The sequence below is a fragment of the Eulemur rufifrons genome, chromosome 4, assembly GCF_041146395.1.
Source record: "Eulemur rufifrons isolate Redbay chromosome 4, OSU_ERuf_1, whole genome shotgun sequence".
NCBI lineage: Eukaryota > Metazoa > Chordata > Mammalia > Primates > Lemuridae > Eulemur > Eulemur rufifrons.
In genome coordinates this window covers 78,374,091-78,389,538 of record NC_090986.1, presented here as the reverse complement: position 1 = coordinate 78,389,538, position 15,448 = coordinate 78,374,091, and the positions used below count along the sequence as shown (strand labels likewise).

Sequence of the window (15,448 nt, the reverse complement as noted above, 5' to 3'; positions counted from 1 at the left end):
GTTGTCTGGTAGAGGACAACCCTGGTCTCAGCTCACACGCTCCACTCTCCTGTTCTGGGTTCAACATATTTAAGAGTTTGCAATTCCTTAAAGATTTTTTTTTTTTTTTTTTTTTTTGGCACCTAAACTAAGCTGGTTTTGAACTTCTCACAAAAGACAGAATATATACTTTCTTTCATTTCAGGCCCCACCAAGCGTCTGGCATATTTAAGTCGTTGTTAAGCTCCTTGTCAGAGGGGCCATGGCAGTGGGGTGTGATGGCAGAATCTTCCTGAATCCCCTGTGTTTGTCACGTTGCAGCGCAGCGTCCCCCGAGGACGGGCTGGTGCACAGAGCAGGCGCTGGCAGGCGGGGGTGTGGGTGGGGTCCTCTGCTCGGGGGCAGTAGCTGGTGGCCTCTGGCTTTGTTCCCTGGTGGCGTCATCCTGCGTTGCCATCTCACGCCTCCTCGAGGAGGGTGTGCGTGCCAGGAGGTGTGAAGGGCTCACAGGGGAACAATATCCAAATGTCAGTTTAATTAGAAAAAGACAGTTTAAATTAGGCAGTAGAAGGCATTTCAGCAACTGCTTTAACGTGTAAAACTAATTTGAGAATATGAGATGCTCAACTGAACAAAGCCGGGGAGAGGGCTTTTTCTGGGCTCAGTCCTGGGCGATGGCTGAATGGGCTGCTGGGACATCCCCTAAATTAAGACCTAATTGGCTCCTGGATGGAAACCGAGTTGAAAGTTGACTCGTTCCTCAGAGTGCACTGTTATAAATTGGGGCTCTGCCTGGAAACACACTTTATGCAAAAACAAAAAAAAACCTGAGCACCAAAATAAACGCAGGGAAAATACAACACAAATATATGCTCTTATACACAGTTATTAAGTATGTCTAATTAAACGCTGGGTATAAAAGCTGCGCTGTTCCTTTCAGGGGGCTTTCTGTGCTGATGGCACAGGGAGCGTCTCGGCTCACGAGCCCAGTGACGCATGGCTGCAGACTCTGGCCAGGCCGCTTCCAGCAAGCAGAGACATTGTTTTTGCTCCAGTGACCTTCAAAGTGCCTTCGAGATTAGGGCCATCCATCTGGAAACTTTCACTGCTCTGAATGGCAAACGAGGGGGAGGCTCGGTCTCCGTGGTGACATCAGTTTTGGCTTTGGTGCAGGCATTAGGTAGTCCTAACTGTGGAACTTTGGTGGTTACTGGGGAAGTGTCGTTTACCACGGGAAAGGTGGTGGACAGGGATGAGCTGTGAGGAGTCGGGACACACGGCCGTCTGCAGAGCTGCAGTGGGCAGCGGCTCTCCTGAAGCCTTCCAAGGTTGCCCCGAGAGAGGGGGAAGGGGGCTCAGAGGCTGTCACTTCGGGGGTTGGGGACAGGGGCAGGGAAGGGCAGTGTGGAGGATACCAAGACCTACCTGCCCTTGGGTCTCTGGCCATGCCTGCCTGACCCCCAACATGAGAGGCAGAAGGAAAATTTCCCTCTTTGGCCTCTGAGGCCCGCCTGGCAAATCCTCTTCTCTCCCATCCCGTCACCCCAGAGGACTGACAAAGGGAGCATGCATCCCCATCTGGAGAAACACCATTCTAACCCGCATAAGACAAGCCAAGACAATCCCATGCTTGTGTGAAATTGACACCTTTCCCAGAGATGCGATTATTCAATCTTCTCCACTAGGATTCTGCATACACTCTCAATTCACAAACATTTGACTTAAATGCAGCCAGAGCTACTGGCTCCTTGGAAGCATCTCCCCTTCCCACGCCCACGCCCCCGCCCGGCCCCCTCTCCCCACCTCCATGCACAGAGAGCCCCTGAGGACACCAGATCCGTGGGTGAGGGGCCTTCTCCCTTTGCTGGGATATATATATTGGGCTGGGAAGGAGAGGGAATGTGTCTAGTGTGAGGACTGGGGAGTAGGGAAGACAACTTCATCCTTGGAATTAGAACCTGTGGTTGAATCTTGGATGCAGTCCCCTATAGAAATGTTGTAAATTGTGGTTAAATTCAGTGACAGCTGTATTATAATTTGACAGACTGATCTAAAAATATAATATTGATTCCTATGGGGAAATAGATTGCTCTTGTAAGGAACCCTATAGAATATGACCTGTTTATAAATGTGGGGTACTGGACGTTCCAGCGTCTGGTCAGACTTCTGATTTCAGGGAGGTTCCAGGACTTCACAGGAAGACAAAGGGGAGGGTAAGGCTGCCCCTCAAGCACGTGAGAAAGCCTTGTCACCTTGTTATAAAGACAAAATATAATTTTATGGAAGAAACATTATTTTTCTGACAATCACAAGTATGTTAGGATCCTATTGGAACATTTTTTTTTTTTTTTTTTTTGGAGACAGGATCTCACTCTGTCTCTCAGGCTGGAGTGCAGTGGGTCATCGCAGCTCACTGCAGCCTGGATCTCCTGGGCTGGAGAGATCCTCCTGCCTCAGCCTCCTGAGTGGGTGGGACTATCGGCCACCACGCTCACCTAATTTTTCTATTTTTTGTAGAGACAAGGTCTCTCGATGTGGCCCGGGCTGGTCTTGAACTCGTAGCCCCAAGTGATCTTCCCACCCTGGCCTCCCAAAGTGCTGGGATTATAGAGGTGAGCCACTGTGCCCCGCCCTTCTTTGAACATTTCTTATTCAGCTTTTGCTGATTAACATGGAGACTTATGGATCAAAATATATCTTATTAATATCTACATTTGAACATTAATTTCAAAGACCATATTTTAAGTGTGTTATAAAACATTTATAAAATTCTTAGTTGTCATAATAACTCAGATATACATTTTTTGTTATCTGAGCATTTAAATCACTAAAATCACGAATCATTGGTAGATGAATTGATTACCTATTAAGATGAAATATCTGTATTGTTAGTTGAAAAGTGACCATTTGGCTATAATTATTAACAGGTCAGTATTTACTTTCCTATATTATTACATTTTTAAACTGAGTATCTAAAAAGTTGTTTATAAAGTTAGATACACTGTTGCAATAATAGGATAAAGTTGAACTTCCTGCTACAGGAAACTGTAATTGTTAACAATATTACAGTTTTTAAAATTGTCAGTACCATCAAACAATAAAGAGAACATTCTGTTTTATGGTTAAAAATGATAAATTGCAGTAGTTTCAAAGAACCACTGTGAAACGAATGGATGGCACTTTCATGGTTTTCAGCACTTTATTTATTATATTCCTTTTTCCTAATAGCATCAGTGGCCACAGTCACTGCTAAACATCCCACAGAGCACAGGGCAGCTCCCACAACAGAATCACCTGGCCCCAGACATGAGGGTGACAGACAGAGGTGTGTGGAGTGGTGTTGTCCCCACCCAGCCAGTCGGTCGCTAGGCAGACTGAATGCTGAGAATACGGGGAAAGAAGACGTGGTTTCTGCCTTCAGACAGCTTTTCAAAGGCATCCAAGAGGTGGGTGGGGAAGCCAGACAGGCAGCAGAGTGACAGAGCAGTGTGGTAGGCGCTGGAACCCAGCCACGCCCGCGCTCACGGAAAGAGCATCTGAATTGGAGAGCAAGGAATTTTTAGAGAAAAGTTAATTTGAACTAATAAAACGTAGTTAGGCAAAGCACCTATCAGTCAGGAAAAGAGAAGTATCTCTGGGTATTTCAGACAAAGAGAATCTACTCCTGGGGTTATTTTTATACAGCTGAGAAAGAGAAGAGAAGACAGTAGAGAAACTCAGACAAGCAGTAGCGGAGGCTCCTCCATCCCCCTGGGCTGGAGGGAGGAAGAGGAGAAAGAGGTGGTGTTACTTGAGCCAGTAACTGGTGCCACCTGGCAGGACTGGGGACCTAGGAGGAGGGAGGAGCCACCCAGCAGGGGCTGGAGCCAAAGGGGAGACACCGGAGACACTGAGACACCACAGCTGCTGGGAATGTTCCCCTCCAGCAGCCCACACGAGGTGGGGGGAGAGTACCCTGGTGTGTCCCTTCCTCCCAGCCCCGAATCGTCTCCACCACCTTCCCACTGGCCAAACCTGGCCAGAAGCCATTTGTCAGGGGAGCCTGGGAGTTGTGGTTCCCAAAGCACAGAGAGACAGCGTGGCTGGAGAGGGTCTCTGCAAGCAGGCAGGGACATCTCGAAAGGCACAGCAGTGTGGAAAAGGGTCACTGTAAATGATCCCGTGTGGCTGGAGGGAGAGGGGTTGGGGCAAGGCTGAGGAGATTCGACATCTCCAGGTCCAGAGGCAGCCAGGGCCCCTGGGTTGGGTGACACAGCTCCGTGTGCGGTTTGGGAAGGGCAGTGGCAACAGAGTGAAGGACGGGCTGGAGGGAGCTCGACCGGAAGGCAGGAGATGCGTCCAGAGGCCGAGGCATTCGTCCAGGTGGAGGCAGGCCGGGCTGGGAGGAGGCACTGGCTGCCCTCCCCGACACAGGGTGGGTGAGATGTGCGGGAGGATCACTTAGACGGGGTGACAGGCGAGATCTGCAGGGAGAGGAAGAGGGTGACCCCAGGAGGTGGCAGTGCTGGGGCTGGAAGCCCACTGTTCCTGGGACTCCCACCCCCTGTGCTTCTGTTCCTAGCAGCAGTAGGAAAGCACTCAGCCTCGCTGGGCCCCAGTGTCCCTTGGCCGAAGTGTCCAGTCTTCACAGTGAGGGGATGGATGCTCCCTAGGGCGATGTTCTCTGGTGCTGTGATTCAAGGATGCCCCCTTTCACTCCTCCGGCATTTCAGATTTCAATCTGTTTTCTTCTACCGTCACATTGTCTGTAATTCACACTACAAAAACCTTGCTCGTTTAATCTGGTACAGATTCCTAAATTTCAAATTCAAATTCTTATTTAAAAAATTACTGGTCAGAGTTGTTTTTAGAGAATTCTCACTACAACTAAAGGGAATTGTTCTAGTCTAAAGTTCATAGATCCCAGAATCCAGATGGTAGACAATGGATTTCACAATATTCCCATCTAAAATTCTTTCTTGTAGTTCTGTTCATAAATATCTCTGGCAGAGTTCCCACAGTTTGTAAGACTTGCTACAAAACCACTAATTGAATTGCGAGTCTTGGTTAGTTAATAGAGGTCAAAGTATTAGTGCTAAATAATGCAACTTGGTATGTTACTCAGAAATTCCAGGAAAAGCTTTTTTTCTGTGATTTTCAGTTTCATTCTTAGCAGCACACAACAATCACATTGTTCAGCTCATGAACAAAATAGTCACTAGTTTTTCAAAAAGCATGTTGCCCGAATTAGAAACTCAGGTTTTCTGCATGTGTTTTATGGTATCTGAATCCTGGGACTTATTTAAGTTTTAAGTAAATACTTAAGAGTTTTTAGTGTTATAAAAATTTAAACATCTTCACTCTAGAAAAATATAGTGGCATGTAATGACTTGTTATCTTGGTACAGATTAGACAAGGAAGATAACTGATAGCATTTCACATAGAAAAAAACTTGAATAATCTAAGTTTGTAAAGCGCACAGTTCTTGCCTTCAAAGAGTATGCAGTCTTGTTTGAAGCCAGCTGTATAAAACCGTCATTATTATTCTTTTTGGTAAAACAGTTTGGTGAGATACCTGAAGGCCTGTGGAAGCCCAGAGTAAGGGACCACACTCATTCAGGGGGTTCGGGAAGAAATTCCCAGAGAAAATGACACCTGCAGTCGGCCTTAGAGAATGGTCAGGTGTTCGACTACGGGTACGTAGGCTTTTCTAAACCCACTTTCACCTTGTCTCTGCTACTTCATTCGGTTGAGCCATCCTTCCACCTATACTGTTCTGCTTACTGTAGGGTGATCCGGTACCCCAGTTTGCTAAGAACTTTCCCTGTTTCAACCCTGACAGTCCCACATCCTGAGATACCCCTCATTTCCTGGGTCCGCCTGGACAGCCGATCACCCTAATTCCTGCCTCCCAGTCATACTCTAACTGTTCATGACTCTGCTCCTTTGCTTATGCTAGTTTCTCATCCTGGTGAGTAAAAATGGACAAAAAGAGTAACCTAAAAAATAAATAAATAGAAAATTAAAATAGAGGAAAAAAGGAACATAGAATGGACTATTCCCTTATCACTGCCTTGAATTCATTCTGGGGCCTGCGGAGATCCTGGCACCCAGTAAAGGCTCATGAATCGACTAGGTCTAGGTGGACAGATACGTAAATGCTGGTACCCCTTTCTCTGTAGACAGCCCTGAACCACAGACCACTGAAGTGACTTACTCAAGATCCACGTGACAGTACTAAGGTTAGCATTTAGGGCTACTCCCATGTCTTCCATAGAACATGCTCGAACTACCCACATTAAATCAGGTGTTTCCCTGCACCCCTTGAGTCCTTAACAAGGGGTCCTCCTTAGTTATAAAAGGTCTCATGGTGCCCTCTAGTTGTAGTGTCAGTAAGCTGTCCCTGTCACCTGAATTACAAGGCGGGGCATCCTGCCTTGTCTTCTGTGTCCAGGGCAAGTCACAATAAGAGCATCATTGGCACTCAGTATGCCATCAGTGAACTGCACTTGACTGTTGGATTAAACATCCCTTTCGTTTCAGGATTCTGAGATACGGAAACAACCAAATCCCCTACCTTCCAGAATAGGCAAGGGTAGACAGGTGATGCCAAATGTTGGACTCATTTTGGAACTGGTTAAAGGCTTCACGTCCAGTCTCAGTGTGGAGATGATCCAAGCCTCTGCTTCTGTGGCCCATTCAAATGCGATTCATGGCCCATCAGGCCCCTAATTTCTCCGCCGGAACGTTAAACTGCAGAGGTCCTGTGGCAGCCCATCGGTCTTCTCATTAGTGGAGCTGAGCTGGCTGATGGTCTAAGTCAGTGTAGCCTCCCTTGTCCCACATGGAATCAACCTTTTAGCCCTTTAAGTATGTCTGTCCCTGGGAATCCCTCCTCAATGGGCATGATGTCGGGGCACATAAAAAAGGAACCTTTCCGTCAAGAACATGGAGCATAGTGGCAGATGACACGTACTTACTTCTCTTTGCATGAGGTCAAGTTCTGCACTTGAGAAGGGTAAGCTAAATTGGAATCTAACCTCAGGGTCTTTTAACAACGTCGTCCTCCTTCTCCTCTTCTGCCTTTAATAACTGCCTTGAAGGTAATGGCCTTGACTGGCATCTAAGGACTGCTGGGATTTGATTTCAGTCAAGGTCATGAGGCCGTGGAGCTGGGGTCTGATGCCTGGGGTGCAGTCCCAGCTGTGCCTCTCTCTGTCCATTAGTTTAATGCAGTGGAGAAGAGCATGGGTTTTGCAGGGGACAGCTGCAGGACCCCAGGGAAATGACCTACCCTGCCCGAGCGTCCATCTGGTTGTCTGTAAAATGAAAATCATTCTGTTGAGCTGATAGGTTTGTATGAGTACTCAGTGGCATGATGTTTTTAAAGACCTTAGTGTGAGGCCTGACACATACATAGTAGGCACTTGGAAATTGGTAGTCTTTTATGGTTATCATAATCTCTCATTCATTCAATAACTGTTTATTGAGAACGGGAGGCTGTGACATTTAAGCTAGCACTTGAAGGCTGAGCACAACTTGGCCTGATGGGAAGAATTAAGAACAGCTTTTTCACTTTTCCAGAGAAGGGCATGGTGTGGGGTGGGGACAGGGGAAGGGCATGGACACAGGTGTATGGGGGGCGGTATGGACTCAGGTGGGTGTCAGGAAAGGGCAGGGACACAGGTGTATGGGGAAAGGGCAGGGACACAGGTGTATGGGGGAAGGGCAGGGACACAGGTGTATGGGGGAAGGGCAGGGACACAGGTGTATGGGGGAAGGGCATGGACACAGGTGTATGGGGGAAGGGAGGGACACAGGTGTATGGGGGGAAGGGCATGGACACAGGTGTATGGGGGAAGGGCAGGGACACAGGTGTATGGGGGAAGGGCAGGGACACAGGTGTATGGGGGGAAGGGCATGGACACAGGTGTATGGGGGAAGGGCATGGACACAGGTGTATGGGGGAAGGGCGTGGACACAGGTGTATGGGGGAAGGGCGTGGACACAGGTGTATGGGGGAAGGGCGTGGACACAGGTGTATGGGGGAAGGGCAGGGACACAGGTGTATGGGGGGAAGGGCATGGACACAGGTGTATGGGGGAAGGGCATGGACACAGGTGTATGGGGGAAGGGCGTGGACACAGGTGTATGGGGGAAGGGCGTGGACACAGGTATATGAGGGGAAGGGCGTGGACACAGGTGTATGGGGGAAGGGCATGGACACAGGTGTATGGGGGAAGGGCATGGACACAGGTGTATGGGGGAAGGGCATGGACACAGGTGTATGGGGGAAGGGCATGGACACAGGTGTATGGGGGAAGGGCATGGACACGGGTGTATGGGGGAAGGGCATGGACACGGGTGTATGAGGGGAAGGGCATGGACACGGGTGTATGGGGGAAGGGCATGGACACGGGTGTATGGGGGAAGGGCATGGACACGGGTGTATGGGGGAAGGGCATGGACACGGGTGTATGGGGGAAGGGCATGGACACGGGTGTATGGGGGAAGGGCATGGACACGGGTGTATGAGGGGAAGGGCATGGACACAGGTGTATGGGGGAAGGGCATGGACACAGGTGTATGGGGGAAGGGCATGGACACAGGTGTATGGGGGAAGGGCATAGACACAAGTGAATGGGGGGAAGGGCATGGACACAGGTATATGAGGGGAAGGGCATGGACACAGGTGTGTTTGGTTGTCAGGTCATGTGGGAGGAGGGAAGAAGGTGCAGTATTTGTTTAATTTAAATTCTGCAGCTGAATGGTGGCTCACACCTATAATCCTAGCACCCTGGAAGGCCAAGGTGGGAGGATCGCTTGAGGCCAGGAGTTCGAGAGGACCCCGAGCAAGGGTGAGGTCCCATCTCTATAAAAAAAATAGAAAAATTAATCCCAGCTACATGGGAGGCTGAGGCAGGAGGATCGCTTGAGCCCAGGAGTCTGAGGTTACAGTGAGCGATGATGATGCCACTGCACTCTACCTAGGGTGACAGAATGAGACTGTCTCAAAAAAAAAAAAAAAAAAAAAATTCTTCGTCCATCAGCATCATCCTCTTGTCTCTCCATTCCCTGGCCAGTTAGCGTCTACTGAAAAAGCCCTTCACTAATGCCATTTCCTTCACAAAGCTTGTCCTCAGGCTTCCCTGGCTTAGTCCCTCTCACCCTTGTGTCCCTGTCGCACTGTGTGGCTCTCCGTCAAGTTTTGTAGCCCTCTTTCAGCAGTGAGCAGCTGAGAGCATCTTGGTCCCCGTCACATCCCCTCACACTAGTGCTTGCGTGTGCCAAGCTCTCGGGTTACGTGGTAGCTGTGCTGGATTTAACACAGGCTGGCATTTTAATGAGACACTTTTTGAAAGAGTTGTGGAGTTTCCTTTTGGTATTTCATAATAAGTTTTTCTTTTTATTTCTAATGAAGGGAAGACACAGTCTTGAATAATGCCTTGATATTTTCATTCCCCCAATTTTGCAAGTTTTACTTAACAGGTTTCAATGAATTCAAGAGTTTACCATCATACTGAATGCAAAACCCATCACTGTCTTTTAGGGATATATATTTGCCTTCTTCCCTTCAGTTTATTATTAAATGAATTGAGGAAAAGAAGTAAAATTTTAATTTAAGTAGTTTTTATTTAATCAGCGCTGTCACGGGGCATGCCTTTTTTCCATTAGCAATTGTTAAACAAAATAATTAGCCTGTTTATGGAGGCTCCTGTGGGGGGCAAATGGCTAATGCCTGTGTGTTTTCTCTTGCAGGCAGTGGCCGCCGCGGAGGAGCCCGATGGGCACAGTGGGTGGCAAAGCCAGGCTGGCGGCCGCCCCGGAGATGAAGGTCTGGAGCCGGGGCCAGTGGACACCGCTGTGCGTGTGGCCGTGAACCACGCCGCCCTGTGGCCCCCGGCGCCCCGCCCCAGGAACATGACAACAGCGCAGAACGGCCACGGGCGAGGTGCCGCACCCATCTGCTCAGTGTCCGATGCCAAAGACCCCAAGATGGTGACGTCCCCCGCGTGGCAGAACGGAGGCTGTCGCAGCAGCGACGCGGACGCCCAGGAAGCCCGAGGGAGCCCCTCCAAGCTCGTGCGCCTCTTCTCGGTGAGTCGCAAGAGGACGAGCGCCCACCCCGAGAGGCCCCGCTCCGTGGTGCTGGTGGGAAACTCCTCGACTTGGAACGCCCTCGCCTCCTTCCGGAAAATGGGATCTTTTAAAAAATTGAAGTCCTCCGTCCTCCAGGGAATTCAGAACCGAGAGGCGTCAGATGCCTCAAAGGTGGAGGCTCCAGAACATGACCCCGGGAAACTCATCCGAAACGGCGCTGTCGTGGGCATCCGGGCAAGCAGGTGGCCCTCCTCGGGATCGGCCAGCGACGGCCCCAGGGCGGGGGACGCGGGCGCGTCCGACTGCTCGGACCCCGAGGACAGCGACGACGCCTTCCAGCGGAGCACGCACCGCTCGCGCAGCATCCGCAGAGCCTACGGCCTGGGCCGCATCAGCCTGCGGGACTCCGACGCGCCCCCGGCCCCGGCCCGGCCCCTGTCCGCGCTCGGCCCCGAGCCCGCCCTGTGCGAGGTGCTGGTGAGGGGCCCCGACGGCCACAGCGTCATCCACAGGAAGAGCAAGAGCACGGACAACCTGACCTTTCTGAAGAAGAGCTCCTTCAAGCGGAAGTCCACCTCCAACCTCGCGGACCTCAGGGGGGCGCAGGAAAAGCCGCCGCCCCGGAGGACCCTCAGCAGCTCCTCCGCCGACTCCGAGAAGCTCGGTGCGGCCGAGAGAAGGACGAAGCGTTGGAAGAGCCCGATAAGGGCCAAGGACTTCGACAGAGTCTTGAAACTTGTCAGCAATGTGACAGATGCCGCCTGGAAGAGGGAGAGCCCCAAGAGCGGAGCGCCGCCCCCCAGCGAGGCCACCCTGCGGCTGCGGCTGCATAGCAGGCTGCACGACGACTACTCGCGCCGCGTGTCCAGCAGCACCGAGTGGGACCCCCGGCGGGGCGCGTCGCCCGCGCCCAGTGCCACTGCCCCCTGCCCCGCCGCCCCTGGCTCTGGCCCGGCCACTCCTCAGGGTCCCCGCGTGGACGTCAACACGGCGGTGTTTCCTCTTGAAGCCAAAAGCTCCCGGGCGTCAGTAAGTGACGGTCTTTGTGCCAGCAGCTCCTCATCAAGCTCGCTCGCCCAGGATGTGTCGAGCAAAGACTCGGATGAGCCAAACGCTGGCAGCCGGTTTACATTTGACCTGGAGCAGCCTCCCACCCCTCTAAGGCCCACCACGCCCAAGCCCCAGAGCCCTAAGAGCCCAGGGGCAGGAAGTGCCAAGTGTCCCAACAACCACAGTGTACTGTCCCTCAGTTCAGTGGAGAGTGAAGAAAGGGCAGAGGATCCTGCTCAGAGAGAGCCAGAGCCTGCGTCCCCCCAGGGTTCCGTGCAAACCACATGCGCTGATGGGGGCAGCGGGGACCCTCAGCTGAGCCTGGGCCACCCGGCCAGTCCAGAGGAAAAGAAGGCGGAGGTAAGGGCCAAGGTAGGGTCTTCCCCAGGTGACCCTCTGGAGGGGCACTTGCGCAGTGAGGCTCTTATCTCTCCTGGACACGTCCATGCTGCACAGGTATTGCCCTTGGTCCTGAACCTGTCTAGGTCAACGGCCCTGTGCTGATCATGTTGCTGTCACAAATATTAGTGGGAATGGGAGTCCTCGAGTCATTGTTTACCAAGTTCAGAAGTAATCTCTATCTCTTTTGAAACAAATTGCTAATGTGTGAAACTTTACCACGCCATTCATTCAAAAGATATTGATTGAGCACCTGCTTCGTGCTAGATTCTGGGGGACAAAAAAGTTGACAAAGCCCTCTCTTCCACTCCATACAGCCATTAGGGGCTCTTGAGTTTTTCATTTTTGAAACGGTTTTTATTGCCCATATCGTTCTTCTTTATATTTTAAGCTATTTCTATATCCTTTCCAGCAGAGTACATAAAAATGAAATCCTTTGTGTTAAGAGATCATTAAATGTACTAAGTCTGTTTTATTTCCTAGGAATGAATTAGGATTATGCAGTTTGGTACCTGTCAACCTCTGAATGATGCTTGAGATTTTTATGATGGTTATTGTACTTATTTTTAGAGTAGCTCATAAGCATCTCATGAATTGAATCAGCTAATAACTGTCAAGGCTACAAGAGCAATGTTCTTTTCATATCCTGTCAAACATCCAGACAGCATTTTACTGTACAATTTTCACTTTATAAATGCATTCAGTCATTACCTTACATAGCTGAAAGATGGGGAAATGCATCTATGTGTATATATTGCAAATTATTCTTCGCATACATTTCCAGATTATTTTGCAGGTATAAATTGGTATTTGCCATAGAAAATAATCGCCCAGCACCAATCCTTGGAGAAGACCTCAACTTTTTCTTACAGCGTGCAGATGAATGATTGCACAGTAAGGTTTGCAAACTCAGGAGCCAGGACAGCCTCTAGACTGTCCATTTTTGACCTTTGCCATACAGAGAGATCTAGATGGTAGAACCTTTCTAGAAAAACCTAGAAAGTAGAACTATTGCAGAATACTTTCAGGGTGTCCGGATCAGCCTCAAGGGTCCCTGGTGCCGAGGGTCCCTGGGCAGCCAGAGAAGTGAGGCTGCCTTACTCTTTGTGACTTTAGGTTTGTGTGGAGAGCTCGGGCCAGTCTGTCTTTCAGAGGTCTTGAATATTGATGACCATTTACTCATTTGCATATTTTGAAAAAAGCCTGTGAAACAGTTGTAAGGGCACAGGACTAGTTGCCAGCCTTGGGAAGGAATTCCAATTTTGCCAGTTCTGGTTTGTATAATTGGCCAAAACCATCACTCATTCGTGAGTGAGATGAAGTATAACATTCCTTCCACTAAACACCCTGGCCTGCCCCACTGATAGTTTGTAACCCTCCTGCCCTAAAAAAAGATTTGTGTAAGTCCAGGGGGTTCTTTACGTTAAAGGTGGGATTTTATTTTCTGCTTAACAAAGTTAGTAAAAGAAACAAAATCATTAAAATATTTTATTCCTGAGTGCCTATTAAGTAAATATAAACAAGAGTTACTGTCTAACTTAATCAGCTACTTGCCAGAGTGATTTTGACCATTTTATGGTTTTGTATGTATATATGCTATTCTTAGTTATGTATAATTTAATTTCTACCCACAAAGGATCACCAAAGACAGAAAACAGAAGAAACAATTATATTGGAATTCAATTTATTAAAGGTGCACACGTTGATAATTCTACAAATTTGCCTTCAGATGTTTATCACTTTAAGTTGTGTTTATGTCCTCAAAATTCTTATATAGCATATCAAGCTTCCTCTTGTACTTTTAATGTATATGTGAAAAAGAGAAAATATAGTGATGGTTTTATGCAATTTGCATTTTATATATTGGCAACCGTCAATGTTACTTGCAGAGAAGTATAACGTGAAACGTCTTTTATTTTGATATTGAGAAACAGATTACAAATTAAAGGAAATAAACAAAATATCACTTTGCAAAATGCAAGAATTCAACCTTCATGAGTTAAAAGTTTTTGTCTATTTGTATTTTGCCTCTATATATTTATGTTAATATATACTTTAATATAGCCTCTTTATATGTATTTTATATATATGTTTTGCATTACAAAGTTAAATTTCCACCATTACTATATTTTAATATAGTGTATTATTTTTTATTTAGCTTGTTGACAGAATAGTTCAATTTATATGTTTAAAGCAAATTTAAGCTGTGTTTTATTGTTGAATGTAAAAGTGTTCAACTCAGTGTATATTATGGTGTTAAAGTAAATATAGTCTCAATAAGGAAGAATAATTTTTACTTGGAGTAATTTATAACATACAACCCTCAAAATGGCAAAATAATTTTTCAAAAATCATAAGCAGTTTAACAAGATTGTGTATCACTGTGAAAAAGAGCTGGGAAAATGTCACGCCGCTTTCATTTATAAAGCACGTTATACTCCTGCCACCTAGTGGTGAGCTTTGTTGTCAGAGCAGCGGTCTGTTGAGAAGTCCCTGGACGTGTCAGCTGGTTTAAAATGCGGTTTGGCATTTACTCGTTGACAGAACTACCTGTTCTCTTATAAAGGTATAAGCACAGGAGTCTGGAGTGTTAGTGCTTGTTTTCCTACCAGTGCACAGAGGAAAGGGACCTTCTCCTACTCGTGCAGTCTAGAATCAGCAGTTCATGAGCGTTGAAATATGCCGTAGACAAAGCTCATTTAAGTGAGGAGAACCAATTGTACCCCTTTCCAGGCAGCATTGGTAAGGTGCAGTCTGTTGGTAAAGGTTTCTAGTTTGGTTGGGACCTGCTCTGCCATTCAAAAGACACCAACCTTGGCAAACAGGCAAACTATTGAAGATCTCTTGGCCCTAGTGTTCTCAGGGGTAGCGTGTGGAGGGCGTGTAAGAACCAATGAGATTATGCATGTGAAACACTTAGCCCACTGTTTCAACAGTGGCTGCCACTGTGTGGTTGTCACTATCAGTTTAGATGATTTTTCCATCCTAGACTGATGTGGCTTTTTAAGACGGGGGGAGTTAATGTCATTTTTTTCCATAACTCTTTTGATACAATACTGTGTTAGAGTCTTACGGGCGACTGGGAAATTCTTCAGCAATTAGTTTGGCATCACATTAATTTTAAAAAACACACCAGAGTTAAGTTGTAATGTAACCTAACATTTATATATTCATTCAGTGGTGCACCAAACCAAATTTGTTGAGCACCTACCAGGTGTGAGTGACCAGGTGTGGCTCTATAGGGAATGTGGGCGATGCCAAGGAGGTTTTACACAAGCCCAGATGTATCTCAATCATGAGAGAACTATGCAGAATGGGTTAAATCCCACAACAGAGGTAAAAGCAAAATGGGGGTTTCAGAGAGTGGCAGTGTGCTCACCCATGTGCCAAATCAAGGAAGGCTTCATGAGGGTGACCAAATCTGCAATGGACATTTCCATGCAAGTCCGTAAGTGGAAATACACTTCCTTTCTCTTAGGTAGACACCCAGGAGTGGAATTGTTGGGTCATATGCCAATGCTACATTTAACTATTTGAGGAACTGCCAAACTGTTTTCCAACACGGCTATACCATTTTAGATTCCCACCAGCACTGTGTAAGGGTTCCCGTTTCTCCCCAGTTTCTTGCCACTACTTCGTATTGTCAGTATTCTAGATTCTAGCTTTTCCTGTGGGTGTAGAGTGATATTTCATTTTGGCTTTAATTAGCATTTCCCTGGTGACTGATGATGTCGAACATCTTTTTACCTGCTTATTAGCCACTCATGTATCTTATTTGGTGAAGTGCCTATTCATTCAAATCTTTTGCTCATAATTTTATGGCATTCTTTGTCATCTTATTATTGAGTAGTTAAGATTTCTTTATATATTCTGGGTGCAAGTTCTTTATCAGATATATGATGCATTCATTATTCAAGGTTCTCTAGAGAAGCAGAGCCAG

At 47.8% G+C, this 15,448-nt stretch overlaps 1 protein-coding gene across 5 annotated transcripts in view; it reads left to right on the top strand.

Moving 5' to 3' along the window:
* The window catches only part of SPATA13 (spermatogenesis associated 13), a 95,473-nt gene that overhangs the window by 19,512 nt on the left and 60,513 nt on the right, over positions 1 to 15,448 (top strand). For 2 of the 5 annotated variants that reach the window (XM_069467756.1, XM_069467755.1), the window contains exon 2: positions 9,718 to 11,469. In XM_069467756.1, the coding sequence (XP_069323857.1) occupies positions 9,880 to 11,469 (1,590 nt within the window). In that variant the 5' untranslated portion in view covers positions 9,718 to 9,879. Of the gene's footprint in view, positions 1 to 8,727; positions 8,817 to 9,717; positions 11,476 to 15,448 lie in introns of those variants that run through there. The other 3 variants (XM_069467754.1, XM_069467752.1, XM_069467753.1) reach the window with 3 other exon arrangements.